The sequence below is a fragment of the Ornithodoros turicata genome, chromosome 8 (assembly GCF_037126465.1).
Source record: "Ornithodoros turicata isolate Travis chromosome 8, ASM3712646v1, whole genome shotgun sequence".
Classification (NCBI taxonomy): domain Eukaryota; kingdom Metazoa; phylum Arthropoda; class Arachnida; order Ixodida; family Argasidae; genus Ornithodoros; species Ornithodoros turicata.
The window spans coordinates 34,689,901-34,708,985 of NC_088208.1; the positions used below are offsets into that span (position 1 = coordinate 34,689,901).

At 42.4% G+C, this 19,085-nt stretch overlaps 5 protein-coding genes across 8 annotated transcripts; 3 read left to right on the forward strand and 2 right to left on the reverse strand.

Annotated features, from left to right (window-relative positions):
• Positions 1–9: 9 nt before the first annotated feature.
• LOC135367094 (bifunctional coenzyme A synthase-like) lies at positions 10–8,588 on the forward strand. 3 transcript variants are annotated; one of them, XM_064600203.1, is made up of 9 exons: positions 10–169; positions 394–1,089; positions 1,477–1,691; positions 4,443–4,574; positions 5,531–5,785; positions 6,561–6,645; positions 6,738–6,835; positions 6,929–7,075; positions 7,578–8,588. In XM_064600203.1, the coding sequence occupies exons 2-9, from the start codon at positions 474–476 to the stop codon at positions 7,641–7,643; spliced, it is 1,614 nt and encodes a 537-aa protein (XP_064456273.1). In that variant the 5' UTR covers positions 10–169; positions 394–473; the 3' UTR covers positions 7,644–8,588. The 3 variants fall into 3 exon arrangements, with proteins under 3 accessions (XP_064456273.1, XP_064456272.1, XP_064456271.1); XM_064600202.1 differs by lacking the exon at positions 10–169 and adding an exon at positions 186–286; XM_064600201.1 differs by lacking the exon at positions 10–169 and adding an exon at positions 196–316.
• Positions 8,589–9,040: 452 nt separating this feature from the next.
• Positions 9,041–10,245, reverse strand: LOC135367097 (probable tRNA(His) guanylyltransferase). Its single transcript, XM_064600207.1, has one exon. It carries the CDS (start codon positions 10,113–10,115, stop codon positions 9,183–9,185), a length of 933 nt encoding a protein of 310 aa, XP_064456277.1. The 5' UTR covers positions 10,116–10,245; the 3' UTR covers positions 9,041–9,182.
• Positions 10,246–10,437: 192 nt separating this feature from the next.
• Positions 10,438–11,936, forward strand: LOC135366188 (sepiapterin reductase-like). Its single transcript, XM_064598851.1, has 3 exons — positions 10,438–11,078; positions 11,166–11,312; positions 11,377–11,936. Exons 1-3 carry the CDS (start codon positions 10,487–10,489, stop codon positions 11,529–11,531), a joined length of 894 nt encoding a protein of 297 aa, XP_064454921.1. The 5' UTR covers positions 10,438–10,486; the 3' UTR covers positions 11,532–11,936.
• A 655-nt stretch (positions 11,937–12,591) lies between these two features.
• Positions 12,592–14,039, forward strand: LOC135367101 (sepiapterin reductase-like). The gene is made up of 3 exons (XM_064600211.1): positions 12,592–13,167; positions 13,225–13,371; positions 13,633–14,039. The coding sequence occupies exons 1-3, from the start codon at positions 12,615–12,617 to the stop codon at positions 13,743–13,745; spliced, it is 813 nt and encodes a 270-aa protein (XP_064456281.1). The 5' UTR covers positions 12,592–12,614; the 3' UTR covers positions 13,746–14,039.
• A 293-nt stretch (positions 14,040–14,332) lies between these two features.
• On the reverse strand, positions 14,333–18,799 carry LOC135367102 (pituitary tumor-transforming gene 1 protein-interacting protein-like). 2 transcript variants are annotated; one of them, XM_064600214.1, is made up of 5 exons: positions 18,529–18,799; positions 17,170–17,225; positions 16,425–16,536; positions 16,081–16,330; positions 14,333–15,006 (listed from the first exon to the last, which is right to left on the reverse strand). In XM_064600214.1, exons 1-5 carry the CDS (start codon positions 18,674–18,676, stop codon positions 15,000–15,002), a joined length of 573 nt encoding a protein of 190 aa, XP_064456284.1. In that variant the 5' UTR covers positions 18,677–18,799; the 3' UTR covers positions 14,333–14,999. The 2 variants fall into 2 exon arrangements, with proteins under 2 accessions (XP_064456284.1, XP_064456283.1); XM_064600213.1 differs by having other exon boundaries at positions 14,333–16,330.
• Between the last annotated feature and the right edge of the window lie 286 nt (positions 18,800–19,085).

A 19,085-nucleotide genomic window follows, 5' to 3' on the forward strand; every position in this document is an offset into this window, starting at 1 on the left:
GTGAGCTTTCTGTAACGTGCTACTTCCTGTCGCGAACGAAGTGACCGGCAGTTTGTCGCTTATGTCTGCGTGGTTTTCCTCTTTCCGTAAAAAATCCCGTAAAAAGGAAGAAAAGCGCGTTGGCAGCCTCGATAAACTTTCATTGCATCCAGCACGTGACAGCTACTTGGTAAGTGTCTCGCGATTAGATTAGGTGATATCGGGAATCATGTTCTGTGCTCTGCATTAGCAGCAGATTGTGTTTTCAGTATATTGGACGAGGAGGAAAACATGCGTTCTTTGCTTCGTCAGTACTTGTACAGGCTCCGAAATCGATGTTTGTGATAGTTGCTGTCTAGACGCTTTCTCCTTCAAGTTGTTTGTCTTTGACGTTTCTTCCACTCCGTTTTTCAGGTGTTCCCGTAGCAGCGAAAAGAGCGCGGCTTCAATCATTCCCGAGCAGGCTCCGCTCTCTGACATCCGTCCCGTCCCCGATGTTCCAAACCGGTCTGCTCATCCTCACCTCCTCGCCGCGTATTTTGACCTGTAACGTCGCTGCCTACCTGAAAGCGGCTAAGCACATCGTCAACAAAACCCTCTACATCAAGCTCGAACCCAACCGGCATCAACTTTGGCCCGTGCAGCAGCCGGTGTTCACACCTTCCGAACTCTCGCTGATTAGAAAGCTCATCCCTGACATCTACTACAAGGCCGCGGGTGCCTGCTCCCACCTTGACATTCGGGTGCTCCAGAGCTGCTTCAAAGACACGCACGGGAACGAGGAGCACCTGCGGGCCTCTTTTGACGTCGTTTTGACAGACACGATTCAGGAGATTACGGACGTTGAGCGGTACGTGAACCACCAGTTCAACAGAAAGTGCACAAACTATCAGAACCTGGCGGATAAGCTGCCCCAGGGGAGTCAGGACGGTGGGGTGTCAAACAATCATGACTTGACGACGAACGGGTGCTTCCGAACGTACGAGAGCGTGTGTTTGGGAGGGACGTTCGACAGGCTGCACATTGGCCACAAGGTGCTGCTTTCCGAAGCAGTGCTGCATGCTTCGGAGAAGGTGGTCATTGGAGTCACTGATGGTGACATGCTGAAGGGTTAGTGGAATTTTTTTTTTTTCCGCCGTGCAGATGTGGCGAATTGTGCGATAGTGGGACAGATTTCTTTCCCTCTCCCTCTCTCATCTGTGTGGATTTGAACTCAATTTTTTTTAGATTTGTCAAAATTGGGCGGGATAATAGTATTCTGTTTCACGTCCCGAAATTTGTAATGTCATGACACTGCAAACCTTTATTATTATATCATGAAGCCCGTAATCTCTGTCTGACCCGTTATCGTACATTTTTATAATCTTGTGTGCTGAGTCATTGTCTTATGATACATGTCTACTACATGTGTGTCATTTTGTCGTCACTAGTTATCTGTGTCCTTCACTATAACCATGTTATCTATATAAGCACAAACAAAGGCTGTGAACGTTGCAGGAAAACTGTTGTGGGAATTGATAGAGCCCATTGAGGTGCGCATAAAGGTACTGACAGAATTCCTGGAGGAAGTGGACAGCACCCTGAAGTATGACGTGATGCCCATCTACGATCCATACGGACCCACCATTGTGGATCCCAACCTGAAGTGCCTGTACGTCAGCGACGAAACACTCAAAGGTGGCAAGAGGGTCAACGAAGAGCGGGCTAAGAGGGTAATAACCTCTTTTCTTTCTTTTTTTACTATGTCTTCTACTTTTGGGCATTCCCAGTCTTGATACAGTAAGTTCCACAGGCACGGAAAAGTGCTCCGTAACGTGTGCCGTTGCAACTCTTCAACGGAGCTCACTTGGCAGATCTGCTAGATAAAGTTATTGGTCGATATAAATCATATATCATATGATTTATATATATATATATCAATATATATATCAAATATATCAATATAAATGATTGATTGAAGATATGTCCGAGGCAATCGCATGGAGCTACTTATTTATTTATTTTTGATATACCCGCAAAGGTCCAGGGGAATATGCTGTTTATATCACCACATGTACGAACACAACGTGGCAAGTTGAAGTCTTTTACGGAATCTTAAACGGGTAAATCGTGGATAAAAGATAAAAACGAGTTTTAAAAATTCCAATTGTGAATCGAAACCATGCAGAAATGCATATAACGTATTACCAGCATGAGAGAAATTAATTAGTTAATCCAACGAAGATATTAAAAGAATAAATAATAAAGGCAGTATATGACATGACGTATTTTAAGAGCGAATTGTTGGGCCAGTACAACGGAGCCATAATCCTTATATCACATTTATCATTGCCATCAGGCATGTGTGGGATCACGTTTATGATTTTGCCAGTGTGCCGAGATAACAAATCCAGACTCAACTGGTCTACCAAGTATTTACATACCACTTATCATCCGCGCGTGTTATCTGTCTGCTTGGCTTATCTGAGTCATAGTAGTACCTTGCCACATCGGAATGTTTATGTTGCTCAACAAGGTGAGCAACAACTCGTGCAAGTGCGCACGTTCATCCGTGCGGGATCAGCAGATAAAAGATGTGTAACGTAACATGTGTAAAAAGATGTGTAACATAAATAACTGGTTCGTCTGTATGGCTTCGTAAAAGAAAACTGCATAAGAATGTTTGTTGTAGCACCATCAGGTGCATTGTTTTGTGTCATTGGATAGCACATTGGTTTTTATAGTCACTCGTCTGTTTTTTTCAATTTTTTTTTTTTTCATTATGTATACCCATTTGGTAGAAAGTTTTACGTTCAGTGTCGCCGGTCAGCAGATGCAGCATAGCATATATCTGGCAGAATGATTGAAATCCTAATCGAGCACCTAGTTGGCAAAGGAGTCCCTCTAAAAATAGCATTTTTCTTATCTACTGGGTTGGTGGGATATCTTTCAACATAGCTTTCTTTGTCACTTATCTGAAGGTTAAGTGCTTTCTTCATTTTGTTTTTGCCCAGACACTTTGCATTGCCATTAGTGCACTATCAAGGACAGTATTTTCAAGTAAGGGTCAATTCTCGAGACAATCAAGAGTAGATCTAGCAGAGTTTCAAAGTCATACTCTGCCGTTTTTTTACTGTGAGGACATTTGTTATGCGAAATATTCGACACAGTTATATTGCACTACTTATTGTACAGAAAAAGGTGCTCCGCATATTAGAACAGTTTCCATATCGTCATAGTCTTAAGTCTCTCTAAGTGTGCTAAATAGTGTTAAGGGTCTTTTTCAAACACACAGGATTATTGCTATATGCAAGCTTTATGACTACAGATTGTTTCTTACGTACCGAACAGCAATTAGAATAAATAACCAGGTGTTCTTGTCACTATACCAGCTGCTAACACGAATACGTTTCTACCATCTCCAGCCTGGCCGCAGCTGAGTTATGCCTCCATTTCGTACAAATTATGGCAAACAGTTGCTGGACTTTACGCTACCTCAGCTCTTAAACGGCACTGAAAAAAAAAAAAGATTGACATTCTTTTTGGCAGGAAGAAGGGTGTCTTAGAATATTTTCTGGAAACATGAGTGCGTATTACCCAGATTGCTATCAATGTATGTTACCGAGATTGCTGATGTTTTTGTTTTCAAAAGTTATTGTGTTTCTTGTGTTTCATAGAAGTTCGTTTATTTTGTATTTTTGTCTCTCTTTCGCCACTGTATTGTTGTTGGTGAGAAGAGCATTGTCAAGCCTCTTTCTGAAGCTTTTTGCTCGTTCCCTTTCACATTTTGAATAAATATCATCATCATTATTATTATTGTTATTATTATATCAAGCATTGTTGCTGTTTATATCTTAAGCTCGTGTAAATTGTTTGCATTCTTGTGAGAGCCTAGTAATGTGAGTGAATAAAGCTAAAGCATTACACAGTCTGATCAGAATTTCCCTGAATAACCTTAATCCTTAATAATTGTAGCGTGATGTGTTTGCATAGTGTGCCCACTGTGTGTAGGGTTGCCACCAGGCCACCGGTATTATACCGGCAGCCTTTTGCCGGTATTTGTGGCTGAAGACCTTTCATAAGGGTTTTTACGGAATTTTCCCTTCAACATTCCACTACAGCTTGAATAAATATGGAACACACACCCAGCTCCGCAGTCACCAGTCGTGTTCTTAGTTATTTATTATTATTATTATTATCATTGTTACTTCTAGCATCAGTGATACAGCCACACACAGGAACATGTTTTCTAGTATTATCTTGAGCTCTCTCTCTCTCTCTATGTGTATGTGCGCTCGTCCACCTCTCACCCACTTTCCCTTTTCCACAAGCCTTTCCTCCTTTCCCTCTATTCCACCTGTTCTCCCTCAGCCGGTATTTTTCGCTACGAAAGGTGGCAACCCTAACTGTGTGCCATACAATGTCTCTAATTCGCACATTTACAAGTTGCTCATAAGATGTTATGCACATTCCCCATGCAACAGGGGATGCCTCCCATGGTGCTTCGATCTGTCAGCTTAGCTGAAGATGTGTGCCGAACCGGACACGAAGAATTTAAAATAAGTTCTTCCACTCTGAGAAGCCGAGCTCTCGGTACCATCCTCCAACCTCCCCAGGTAATTATACGGTCCTTATCTCTGCAATCAATCTAATCTAATCAAAGCAAATACTTATCCTTCTGCTCCTCTCACTTTTTATGTTTGCTCTCTGTGCCAGCGATAGGAAAGATGCTTATCTTGTTTTTCTGTGCTCACAGGGGTGTGCGGAAGCAACATGAACAAAGCACTGTCTGTTCAAGTTTGCAGGGATTAAGTAGGAATTTTAAGATTTTTTTTTTCCCTATGATTTTTGGTCAGATAGCCTTCAATACTAAATAGCATTACAAAATCAACTTTGCATTGCATTTTTTTAAATTAATAATGGTGTAAAATATCTTCCCATCGTTCTGCCTTTTTGTTTTTTACACTATTTTCTGCAGTAACATGAGCAAGTTGGAACCTATAACCTGTACATACAAGGTATCTACATCAGACAGTCTCCCATAGGAACATTACTGTTTAGGAAAAATTTATTGTGCCTTCCGCTCGTGTTGGGTTCTCAAGCTTAGGGTTACCACCTAGCCGGTATTTAACCAGCATGGCCGGTTCTTTGTTGTTCATGTCAGCTGCAGGTCGAAAAGCAATACCGGTAATGTTCTGCCAGTATTTTAGTACAGAAGACAGTTCATTGTAGAAGGTTCTGCAAATTCCCCGAGCCCCATGAATGAATTTGAACAATCGCAGAGTATGTTTTTGAATTTGAACAGGACACAGAGTATGTTTTTGTGCATGCTGCTGAATGGTCACTCTGTAGGTTCCAAACGTTGAACTGCTAATGCAAAGTAGCAGGAGTTTCTGTTGAAAAAGAGATTAGATTTGTTGGATACATAGGTACTTAGATATTTGTGTGTAACAACACTTAGGCTCAAAACTTTATGATCCTGCCACATAACCTGCAGAATAGTACATGTAAATGCTTCTTGTTATCAGTCAGATAAGCATGCTGAGTGCCACTATGCATTTCATTTACCCAGGCTAAGCCCAACCTTGCAAAGTGGCCCTACGTGATAGGACTGACAGGTGGCATTTGTGCTGGGAAGAGCCACATTAGCGAGCTCCTTGGCAAGCTGGGAGCTGCAGTCATCAACTGTGACAAACTGGGACACGAGACGTACTTGCCCGGAAGGCCAGCTTACGCAAAAGTTGTCAACGCGTTTGGGAAGGGGATACTAAACGCGGACGAGACCGTCGACAGAAAGAAGCTGGGAGCCATCGTGTTTGCGGATGAGGTACAGTGTTTAAGAAATGGGCAGTCTAGTACAGAAATGGCTGTCATTCCTATTCTGTTTTGATATGTACAGCTACTGAATAACACTTCTTCCTGCTTTAAGTATGTATGTGTTGTGGAAGGGTGGTTTTTATGTCATCTCAAGTTGATCATTAGAGCCTGAAGTTTTAGGGTTTCACCCGATTCTTCCCCAAATTTGCACCCCGAATTGAAGGTTGCCTCTGTAGAGTGAAACCCGATTTTTACCCGGCAAATTGTCCTCACTGGGATGTCTGTAGGAATGCACTAACTTGCTTGTTTGGCAGAAAAATGCAGTTATATCACCGTTTGTACCAAACCACTACCGTTAGTTTGAGTAACTGAGCCCGATTTCTCCCCGAATTTAGCATACTGGAAGTTTTTTCACCCAAATTCGCATGAATTTAGTGCACATGTTTATTTACCCGATTTTTACGCCTGGAATTTAGAAAAAATATTTCCCGAAAACTTCAGGCTCTATTGATCATCAATCATATGAGAATTAAGATAGAACAATTCAGCACTGTTTGTTGTAGAACCGCCTTTTAGCGATGAATGAGTAACAATGGGAATTGATTAAAGTAAATAACAAATGGGAATGAATATAGTTACTCATCCACAGTGCTGGTTTCTCACATTATTATTTTTTAGAGAAATACAATATTGTAGTAGTATGAACACTCAAAATACATCCACGCATATCAGCTCAAGAGGTGCCGCTGTCTCATGCTTCAACATTTAATTGCCACATCTGACAGGAGAAAAGGAAGCTTCTCAACAGCTTTGTCTGGCCAGAAATAGGAGCCCTCCTGCAGCAGAAGATCAAGGATATTTCGCACAACGGTACTATTTTTCTCACGACGACAAATCCCTGCATGTGGCATTTTGAATGTGTACCCATAGCGGCACACACTTAAGTTTGTAATGTTTCCCAGGCACCAAAGTGGTTGTGCTTGAAGTTGCCATGCTGCTCGAAGCCGGATGGGACGAACATGTTCATCAGGTCTGGGTCAGCATCGTTCCAGAGAAAGAAGTGAGCGGACCTCATTCCACTTGGAGTGGTCGGAATCGTACAATGTAGAAGAGTGTGCCGGTTTAGCCACTTAAATTGCCACGTTTTCTTCAGGCAATACGCCGAATAATGGAGAGAGACAACTTGACGGAGGAGCAGGCTCTGCAGCGAGTACACGCACAGCAATCTAACAAAGAGAAGGTTGCTAAGGCAAACGTAGTCTTTTCGACACTCTGGGAATATAGCATCACAGAGCAACAGGTAAGGACACTGCAAACAGCGTAGCATGTCCGAGGCGAATGGTCACTGAGATCTGCTGCAGTTACAACGTGTTTGAAAATTTTTAAAAATTTCCTAGTTTGAGCGGGATTACAGGTTAAGACAACATGTACACTGAGGCGAAGTGAAAGAAAAAGTTGCGGTCACTGTGTGATAATAATAATAATATACTTTATTATTTCATCAAGTAACAATCTTTAGGCGGGTCCGCCTAAGCCAGATGGCTATAGGCGGGCCCGCCTAAGTTATAAATAATAATAATAGTTCTGAAAGACAGTTAAGAGCCTATAATAATAATAATAATAATAATAATATTAATAATAATAATAAACTTTATTTTTGTTAAGGTACCCAAAAACAACCACTAGGGTGAACGTGATGTAAATGTAATAGGGTGATGATGCAATGAATCATGCAAAATGAAAGGGAACCACGTTGAATATTTACACGTTAAATACACGCATTACAACTTAATCTATTTCAGGTTCAACGAGCGTGGAAAGAGCTTCAGTTGTACCTGAATTCTGAGGAGCTGCAATCACATAACTGACTCCCTCGTGAATTCTAGCGCGAAATTCACATGCACCTGGTGATTGTTGGACGAAATGGACAGTCTATTCTATTGATACGTTATATTTTCCGAGTGGACACCGGTGAGGTTATACACCCGACGATGCAACGCCATTGCGAGTCTTCATGCATACCGACTGTTGAATATATTTTCTTCTCATTATTTCGGGCTGTTTACAAAAGGGGGCACTCTTTAGTTATTTAGAAACCCTATGCACTTTCATAGCATAGGCTAACGTCGTATTTAAAGCTCTATTTATGGTGGTTCTAACTCATAGGGGGATGTTTATAGGCCTACACTGTTATTATTATTATTATACTATTATTGCTTGCGGTCACGTTACCTTCATGCACGACATACAGCGGTTCACGACTGGAAACTACGGATCTGCATTGTACATACTTATAGTTACTTGTATCTTATACAGCACCATCATGTCCCGTGTACAATTTATACTTCTGTGATCTAACAATGCTTTATATTTCTTCAGAAGAAATATGTGCCCAGTGGTATAGGGCATTTTGCAGCAATCCTATACGGCTGGGTGTATGCAGCGTCTTTCAAGAATTTTATACAAGCTACTATCTATTGATATCCTGTGTGTCAAACATGCTGTGCATGTTTTCTGCTGACTAGCACTGTCTTTTGTGTGCTTGCAATAAAGCCTGGAAGTGTTTAGGCAGTCGGGAGTAATTTTCCTTGTGGCTGTGGGCATAAGCTATACAAACAACCCAGTGTACCAGGATTTAACTGATCAATAAAGGTTCGATAACTATTTTCGATTGACAACGAAAGGTTCGATAATATTTTAGTTAAATAGGATGAGGTTTCTCATACACTTAAAAAGGCTTACTGGACTGTAAGCAATAACTTGTTTGCAAGGTGCTAAGATGTGTAAAAGTTGAATAAAAATTTGTCGTAATACGTGTGCTTTGTTTTAGTTACATTAGTTACACATCTCACATTATCCATACATTACATCTATACATACATTACGTTATCTATAACGGAACTGTAAACCATAGGAATGTAATTTCAGTGAGCAGGTTCATGCTCCTCAAGCACTCCACTGAACCGAAGTGCTGCGGTGCATACCTAAATGATCAGCAGGACAAATCTGGTAGGTAGGAATCTAGGACGATTTCCAGTAGGAACAAACAGTAGTGTGGAACGGGGGGTGACACTGAGGAATTTAGGCTGGGAACCCAGTTCGATGTAGCTGCAATGCAAACGGGTGTTACTTGTAATGTAATTCAAAGTAACTTATTTTGAGGGTACCTGCTAATATCTAACTGCAAAGTTACACAATAGCTAACCCACCCATAGAGAGCTAACCCAACATGGTTGGAGTGAAAAATGTCTAGAAGGCTACAGGATGAATGGGACAGTATCGTTTATTAATGGAGTGCATAACAAATGTGCATTCTGTTTACTCATGGCTTTGACCTATATAAGATGGATAAAATTGTTTGCCGATATAATCAAAGTTCGTGGGAAACGTCTATCTTCCATGTACTATCATGATCCATCACAATCGAGCAGATAAGGGTACTTTTCCCAGAAATCTTTTTGTATGATATCAACGTTCATAGAGGTGATGCAAGTATTTGCAGCTTTGTCTCCTGGCTTCTTTCTCCTTCCAGGCTTCTCATTGTTTTCAGAAAGGTCCCCATTAGCCCCTACAAGTTCACGGACGACAACTGTACCCTTTCGGTACAACGGTGGCAAGTTATTATAGTTGGTCTTAAATTCCTGAAACAAGATCTCGTTCTTGTCCGCTGACACAGTTCCTCTCAGCCTTTCCTCCGCCTGTCTGGGTGTCAGGCCACCCTCCTGCACCAAAGCCCAGAATACCGTGTTATAGAGATTGTTTATATGGCAGTCAGCCTGCCGCCAGCTTAAGTAGTCCATCAGGTTTTGGTTAGTCGGGTACAGTACGACCCTACCGTCGAATGCTGGCGGGTATTTTAGAGGATCGCTGAAGAAATCGTGCCAGTAGAACACGTATGATGAGGAAAAAAGGCTGCACAAGTTTGTCGTTATTTTGCTAGATCGGCGGTTGTAGACTTGGGTGTCTTTGCGGAAGACAAAGCTGTATTCGTCACTTTGTCCATATGCTAAGCATATTTCGGTAAATTCCTTCATAACCCTCTGAGCACAGTGGGTCATTAGGTCTAGAGCACGCTTGTCGTTGGGCTTCTCAAACTTGTGTACGTCGGAAAACTTGTGGAATCCTTTCCCGTCAATGCGCACGATGATCCAGCAGTTTGGAAGACAGCGATCCTCAACTTCGAAGTCCCTGACGTATTCGAATTTACTCTTTGCCATCTTACAAGAAGATGTAAAAGGAGTCAAAAGACAGCGGAGCAACCCGAACGATTTCCTTCTCAATGTGTCACAGGTAACGCGGTTTCTCAACATTTGTGTGCAAGTAGGCAAAGTTCCAAGCATTGTATATCAGATGAAAATACATTTGAAGCTTGTTTTCTCCTTACATCACTTCAAGCAAAAACTTCAAAATACCACGTTGCTGAACAAACCGAAACGAGGTTGGCGAGCACAATGTTACCAGCAGCCTTACCTTACAACTCAGCACTCAGCACCTACTGCTTTGATCCCGCGTCGTGCTTTTACAAATACTACTTTGTAATCGTGAACACAAAACCTCTCGTACAATTACGGTAGATTATTTAAAGCATAGGTCCTGGAAATTGTTATTATTACGATCTCTTTCTTTCTTTTTTTTCAAGCGCCCGGTCAGCGTCGCTGCCATCGCAGATAGCAGACGACATGCCATCCACGTCTTCACGTGATCACATTTCATGTCAGTGGCTTTGTCTCTTTCACTCGCAAACTTCACCAACTTCAACATGACTGGAGCAACAGGTTCTTCTGGAGATAAGTTTAGAGGGCGGAAGTGTTTCGTACTTATCACTGGTGGAAGCAGGGGAATTGGAAAAACTCTAGCGATAGAATTCGCTAAGAATCTAGCCAAGGACTCTGTAATAGTCATAACTGGTCGCAACGCTACAAACTTGCAAGACACGGAATTTAAAATCGCATCTACTGCTGAGCACATAAAGGTCGTAGGTGAAACGTGCGATCACTCAACTGCCACTTACCAAGATTACGAGCAACTTATGTCAAGAACTTCCCGGTACGTTGAAAACCCCGAGAGCACAATATTGGTCCACAACGTTGGAACTCTGGGCGACGTTTCGATGTATGCTGCTTCATACGATGATCCAAAAATGATCGGTGATTACATGTACCTCAACCTAACCTCAGTGATGTTATTGACGTCGGCATTTTTAAAACAATATGGCCCAAATGCCAATGTCGCGAAGACCATCATAAACATCAGTACACCACTGGCAAGAAAAGCAGTGGCAGGTCTTGGACTCTACAGTGGCGGTAAGATACATCATTTTTTATATATTTTTAGTCTTTATTTTTTATTTTACGTGCACAATTTAATTTTATCTGTATCCTTGCTCACAGGGAAGGCAGCGCGGGAGATGTATCTGAATGTTTTGGCCGTAGAAAATCCTGCGGTGAAAATTCTACACTACTATCCTGGGGTTGTTAAAACTGACATGCTGGCAGAGATTCAGACGGGTGTCAAAGAAATGCGACCAGCGTGGGAAGGTCTGTCGGACACTGTATTTGAACTTTCTTGCGTGTATACTAAATCTGCATAATTTTGTCCCAGAATTTCTCACCAAAGCCATGGATCCAGAACCCAGTGCTGGAATGCTCGTCGACATTCTACGCAGCGGGGACTTTGAATCTGGGGAGTATATCAGCTACTATGATCGTGCGTGCAAGGTTGAGCAGTATGGCAGGAGTACCACGAGCACAGAGTAGAGATTCTTTGTGTGCCAATAACATATGGGCATGGACTTTGTTGTTCTCAATGAAAGGTATAGTGATAGGATGATATCATGCCTGTGAACGTACACTACTCCATCAAGACGGACTAACGTGCTTGACGAACATTTCCAGTTCAAGAGCTTTGGCATTGCCCTCTGTGTGCATGCCTCACATACTTAATTCATAGGAACTTCAAAGCATTTGTTACGTTCTAATAGTTCTCCATGAACATTTTTCCAATGTTACAAATATATGTCTTGAAAATGGTTTATGTGTCACATCAACACCCTTGAATTTCCCAGCTGGCAGCTATTGTCTCATCGATTGTCTGGTCAGCTTCCAGTATGTGCTGGTCAAGGTACTGTGATGCTTTCTTGAAATAAAAGATATCCACACAGAGATTGCACTTTCATCAATGTACATATTGCGGAACTCCCAGGTTGATGAATGTTCCTGTAAATATTTGTATAAATCGTAAAAAGTTGCATTAGAATTTGCATACCGCGGCCAATTACTGCAGCTAGGTAGTAGCAGATACTGTAATAGGAGGAGATGAACACCGAGAGTTTTACATTATGCATCATCTTCACCAGCTCGCTTGCTTCCTAGCCATTTTTCCACCGAGAGTTAGCCGAGGCATTAACACGCTATAGCCTCCAAATGCCCAAGAATAAATGAAATCAAATAACTCAGGAAAAAGGTGCTGACGGATTCGAGCCTCGGCCTTATGATCTTCGGCCAGATATGCATCCGCTAGACCATAGAAATCATACAGAGAGAGGCATATATTCCTTGTAGTTTCTATGGCTACACCGAAAGCGAAGCGAACCGAAAGCGAAACTGAGATGAAAAGCGAGCGCAGCGCTGGCAGCGCCGCCTAGAAAAAAAAAAAAAAGGAATAATCATAGCCTACGAAGAACTAAAGAACGCAATGAATCGCTTATCCTCTGAGATATTCTTTCAAAAGTCATAATATTGTATTTTTGTCACACCTGCAATTGGACTACTGCTTGCTTGCTTGCTTCATGGCCGATTGCAAGTTATAGCAGACCTAGCAGACGACCAATAAAAATCAAGATGGCCGACGCAACAGGTGATTCTACGGATCTCACAGATAAGTTTTGGGGAAAGAAATGCTTAGTACTCATCACAGGAGGAAGCAGGGGAATAGGAAGGGTGATAGCAGTAGAGTTCGCCAAAAGGTTGGCTAAAGATTCGGTTGTAGTTATAACGGGTCGCAATGTTACGGGTTTGCAAGACACGCAACGAATGATAGAGTCCGGCGCCGAACACGTCAAGGTCTTGACGGTAACATGTGACCACTTAACCGCTACCTATGAAGATTACGTGGGCCTCATCTCCAGGACATCTAAGAATGTTGAACAGCCCGAGAAAGCAATATTAGTCCATAATGCTGCCACTATAGGTGACGTCTCGAAATACGCCGCCTCATACAACGACCCAAACATGATCGACGACTACATGCACCTAAACTTAACTTCAGTCATGTTACTCACATCGGCGTTTCTGAAGCATTATCCCCAAAACTCCGGGACGGCCAGGGCGATAATAAACATTACATCACTGGCTGGAAGAAAGCCGTTTCCAGGCCTAGGACTGTACAGCTGCGGTAATATGCTTTTACCGGGTCATAGCACTTCCATATTCGCTTTTCTCCTTGTTCCAGGCAAAGCTGCACGAGAGATGTATCTGAACGTGTTGGCCGTTGAAAATCCGACAGTAAAAGTCCTGCACTACTCCCCCGGGCCAGTAAAGACAGACATGCAGGACGAGATGCAAAATGCTATCCCAGAATTACGTTCCGTGTCGAAAGGTCTGTGAAGCCACGAATGTACAGCTCACGTCAAAGTTAACTTGAACAACGCTACAGTCTGCAAAGCGGGTAGAGGAGCCACCCTGGCAGCACCTAGCAGACGACACAGCTGTTACCCTCCGCTGTTACTTCTACGAAGCACCACCAGGGTTCGCAGGCTGGAACGGCGTTCAAGTTAGCTCTGATGCAAGCTGTACAAGTTCGCTATTTTCAATCATATTTGTGACTCACTCATTTGGCCATCTCACAATTCTATTCCAGGGTTCCGTCAGAGTGCGCTGGCTCCTGAAACCACTGTGGAGAGACTCGTCAATATCCTTGACAGAGGCGGCTTCGATTCTGGGGCTTGTATCGATTTCTTTGACCGTGCGTAATGTAACAGTATCCAGCGGTCCACATTAACTGCCACTAAGCACTTGTTATGCCTCAACAATGTATGTAGTAGATCAATAAACATTGTAACTGCATTGAAATACTGCTCTGCGGCAAAATTTAAAAATTCAGATAATTCAGAGGCAATGCACAAACCGAGGGGTATTTCGATGACAACGGCAATAGAATTCACTAAGAACACCTGGCTGGGATATGGTTTCAAGTCGCAAGTTTGCAAGATATTCGCTTTTTTAACCTCTGAGCATACAAATAAATTCCAGAATATTGCCACCATAGTTGGCATTTTGTGTTAAGCAACCTTTCAATTTTCCAAACAAAATAGGCACCGACATACAATACCTATACTACTTATCAGTAAACTTGGTTGTGACATTCCTGCAGCACACAGGCATTCTCAGGTTTTCTATTGCTGCCTGTATAATTTTCTTCCAGGGTTGCAGAGCAATCCCATTGAAACCTGCATCATGCTATTTTAATTTTGCAACATGCATTAATGGAAGTCCGTGATGTTGAATACCATAAACATAACTAACTGCCCAATGCAAAGAAAGTGATGCGCAGAGCAATATAGAATTAAACTTCGATGCATTTTATTTTCATGCATTTTTATACTAAAATAATTACACTGTACCACAAAAACCATTCCACTCTGTAGCAAAAATGAGCACAATATCAAACACTATGTTAAATGTTTTACCACTCACATTGTAAAATGTTCAGTATGTAAAACTTTACAAAGGGCACCGATATCAATACATTCTTCATCATGTGACTATATGACATTGAGATGTAAAAGACACAGTTGTTCTGTAGCCCCTTTGCCTATCGACACATATCACTGGGGATCAGATTCCTTATCTTGATTTCTAAATGTTCAATCTGCTTTTCCTACAGCAAGGAAACCCTCTGAAGTAACCAATAAACAGTGGAAGCAATATACATAGCACTATTCTCTGTACAACAACCATACATTCAAACAAGTTTTTTTGCACCCCGTACCAACCAATGCACCATGTCCTTTTGTACGCTAACTTAACATTGATTGTGGCAGCACAAAAATACTCTTAGGAAACGTATCTTGAAGACTTCAGCTGTGCAACAGCACCAGGAAGGAAGGTTTGACACTATCAAAGGCTTTATGATTCAAAATCTCAACCACTGCATGGGAGCAGAAGGATTACCAAGAGCAGTTGCATCGAAGGAACTGTATGAATGTTCAAACCCTCTGCAGGGCATTATATCCTGGAAGATAAAGACAGATTAGCGTTAATCCATTTTTGTACTATGTTGCTGCGGTCTTATACACAGGGCCTGAAACTTCGGACAAGTGGCTGAACCTATATTTTTATATCTTGCCCCACATTTCATTGAAAACCTGACCTTCTGAGTCATCTGACTAATAAAGATATCATCCACGATTTTACTACAGCACAGGTAAATACGAGATACACAGAGAAACTTTCATGTTTTGCTTGGCTATATTTTAATGCCAGCACTGGGAAATTCCTCTTGCAAACCCTGGTTAACATGTATTTTCTAAATTCCCGCCTGTTCCATTGCCTACATTTTTTTGGCCATGATGCATGTAACTCTAAAGCGATGTAAGTGTGTGTCAATGGATACATGCCATGCAATTGTTATATGTGAGATCTGGAATATGGACTGATGCAGAACTTTGTGCACTGCGGGAAATTGCAATGAGATAAAAGCTGCACAGGCACATATACACTAACTACACTTATGTGTGTAGGAATAAGTATCTTCTACAAAATAATAATCATGCACGCATAAGCTTGTACAACACAGTGCAGTGACACACAGCAAGTGATACACGTTGCTCTAAATAAACTAATAATAAATTCTCGGTAACCATAGTGCATAGAAACAATAAAATTGTCAACCGTGACCGTTCCACAACAAACGTACCGATATAACAGCGGCGCTTCTTTGATCCTACTTATCTTGAACCTTGGTTATGAAGCTCAGTGGCAGAGATGCTGGGCACATTTCCCATTAAACAAAAATACACGTAGTAAGCACAGCAACAACAAGTGCACCAGTCCATTTTGCCAAACTTCTAACCTACTTTGCCTAAGTAGTGCAACGACACTGCAGATAGCCTGCATTCCCAACAAAATATCCTCAGCCAGAGGTTAAAAAAAAAGTCACGGGGGAGGAAACGGTGCTGAAAGCAGTGCCCGCAGGGCCAACACTGAAAGCCATTCAAACTCTCCACAAAAACGGGGTGCTGCGTAGTGCAAGCAAGGGCCAGTCACAACGTGCAATAGCCACATTCACATCCATCAGTGATCAAACCTCGTATAGGGCGTGTCGTCTTTCACGAGACCATATTTCTTCCGTATTTCGTCCGTTTTCATCCTGCGCTCCGCACGTCGTCCTTCGGACCTCTGCTGTCGTTCTTTACGTTCGTCCTCCAGGTGCGCCATCTCCCGCATCCACTTGCGCTTGTTGCGTTTGCGGCAGCAGACGCAGCAGCAGACCGTGATTGAGATCAGCAAGAGGGCCACCACGACCGATATCGTTATTACTGTCGCCTGCAGGGAGACTGCAGAGGGGATCGCATTTCAACTTCTCATTGAAGTTTCGGAATGGCGCGGCATTAATGATAATGTTTAACGATTAACGTTTCAATAACTCACTGAAGCAAACTCCCCAGTAGACCTCAGAGAACGATGCACACTCATCGTGGCTGGGAATTATCTTGCGGTACGGGTAGTAGCCGCATCTCCTTGTCTCTGAGCAAAAGTAGCACTAAAAAGAGAACGCTGATTGTGAGAAAAAATAAAATGAACTGCAAAAAAAGGGGAGGAAAAATATAAAGGAAATCTGCGCACAATGCTCTCTTCAACTAACACTCTTTCAGACGCAATGTTAAATTTTGCAGAATTTTGCAGGGAGGTACATTTTCGAAGAAAGTCACTGAAAAGGTTAGCCAGCTGCAGGACTCGAACCCACATCTTCTGGATTACCGGCACTTACTACTACTACTCAGGCACTTGAGGCTTTGTGTCTTTGGTGTTCCAGCCTCAGAACACCAATTTCCATCGTGAGGTACATTTTGCTGATGTACCTCCCAGACACACATTCTGTAGTGTTTTGTCATCACTACATACGTAGCAGTCACAAAAAATATACAACATGAAACGTGTCCTGCCCCGTAAAACCAATAAAATGTCATTTACGTAGTATTTTGTATGCTCTTGAGCCGAAATTTCTTGCATTGTGCACTTATGTGCCTTCCATGCCTCTCTATTACAATGAGAATTTGCTTTCTGATACAGCGTGCTCATGTCGCTTGGGTGAATAATTGGGTACAGGCCCGTCAGGTCGAACTGTGACGGCTGCAGGAGCAACTTGTGCAGATAACAAAAAAGTGTACATTACCCCTGTACCAGCTGCCAAGCAGTCTGAGCATGATGTGTTCGATTTCTGTGCACAAACTGGAAGAAAGAAGACACAAAGGTAAACAAACCTGTCAACAGTATAAACCACTGGGCAACATTGTGTCCCTTTGCAACAATTCAAAAAAGAAAATCACTTCCATTACGAATCTTCCCATTCTTGTAAGCTCAGTTACCCACTTAATAAGTGTGTAATAGAGTTTTTCTTGTTACTATACTATGATAAGTATCTTGCAGAATTTGTGTGAATCCAGAGGGTGACATTATGCTTTTACTTTGAAAAATTCTCGAAACACACTGAAAATAGGTACAAGAACAAAGAACATGAGTGAGCTAGCAGAGTCACCTCTTCTCGTATGTATTAGCTGTGCCTTGCTGAAGTGTTACAGTTGCACATAGTGTGTGCCCAACTGCCACAATAGACGAGGTCATGCATCTGACTTCACCGTGGTTCCATGTGTGCAGCTAAGTGAAACGTACAGCACTGATGTCTTGCTTTTGAATTGAAGTACTTTTTTCATTCAGTGGCTGCTACAAATTAACAGCGTGCAGTGAAAACAATGGGAGAAGATAATGGGCTAAATAAAAAAATAAAGCACACTGAAAGTTCTACAGGATATCAGCAAATAAATATAGCAAAAACAATAGATGACGTGGGATATGTTCCATGGCAGTGCACCTGTCACTTCTCCTGACAGCCTACGTGTATTCAAGCATGTATCAATGACCTGTCATCATGTCACAGTTGTGTTTTGCTCCCACTGCCATTATAAAAATGTTTTTACAGCAGCTTAGCAAAGTACTTTACAATCTAGAACATGAGACAAATCGTGTAGGGTGCAGGGACAAACCTGCAAAAAGTAAATCGGATTAACAGCCAAACAGCGTACTAAGCAGGATGACTCACTGATTGTTCACAACTGATTAGATTTACAAAACTTCCGATTCTCAAGGATCGGTGGGGCATAGGTGTCTTCTTCCCCTTAGATTAAGGTATTTATTCAGTTCCACGGAGCATGCAGTGTTACCTAGCACAACAATTTAGCAATGACGTGCATTACAATAGCATGCTGAGGGCATTTGTCACTGTACTCAGTCCCAGCAGTGAAGTCTGAATTGCGCACAACGTTGACGTCAGCATCTGATATTTCATTTTTTTAGGTTTGTGGATTATTTCGAAAATTAAAGCGTGCAGTGTGTTTCACACAGCTGTGCCGCAGAGATGTGATCGCGTTTCTACGCAGCAGTGCACACGTAGTAATGAGCAGCTTGAATGAAGTCGTGGTGAATAGATAATAAGAATAGCAAGTTATATTCGACGAGGAAAGAACAACAACCATACCCAATTTAGGTGACTGGGTCGTCGTCGTAGAAGGCACTGTTGTTGTGGTCGACGCGTTCGCCGAGGACGGAGTCGTTGACGCGGGCTCAGACGAGGAAGGGCTCAGAAAAACTAGGCACGTAAAGCACACAAGCGTCAATGTCTTCATTTTAAATTATGTATAATGAGAACGTCTGTAAACGGTGATGCGTATGACGCAGAAATGTGCAACAACAACCTCCCACCAACGTACTCCTCTCCAACTTCCTCGTTACGTCTGCTTCTGCGTCACGCGTCACGTGCGTCGACACACGGTGGCTTGATGAGATGCACGCTCTCCGCTAAAGGAAACCGCTCGCGGTGGACAAGGCGCCAAACATCATGTTGCAGCTCGGCGCATGCAGCGGCGATGTAAACATAAAGGTCACATTTTCTTGAGTGTGTGAGGAGAGAAAAGTGTACGAGATGGGCACGGGCCCAGCAGACGTCATGCCACGATGACGAGGGGAATCTTTTCCCGCAAGCTGTTATTTTTGTGTACGATATAGGTGATTCTTCATCAGACAGGTAAATCAAAG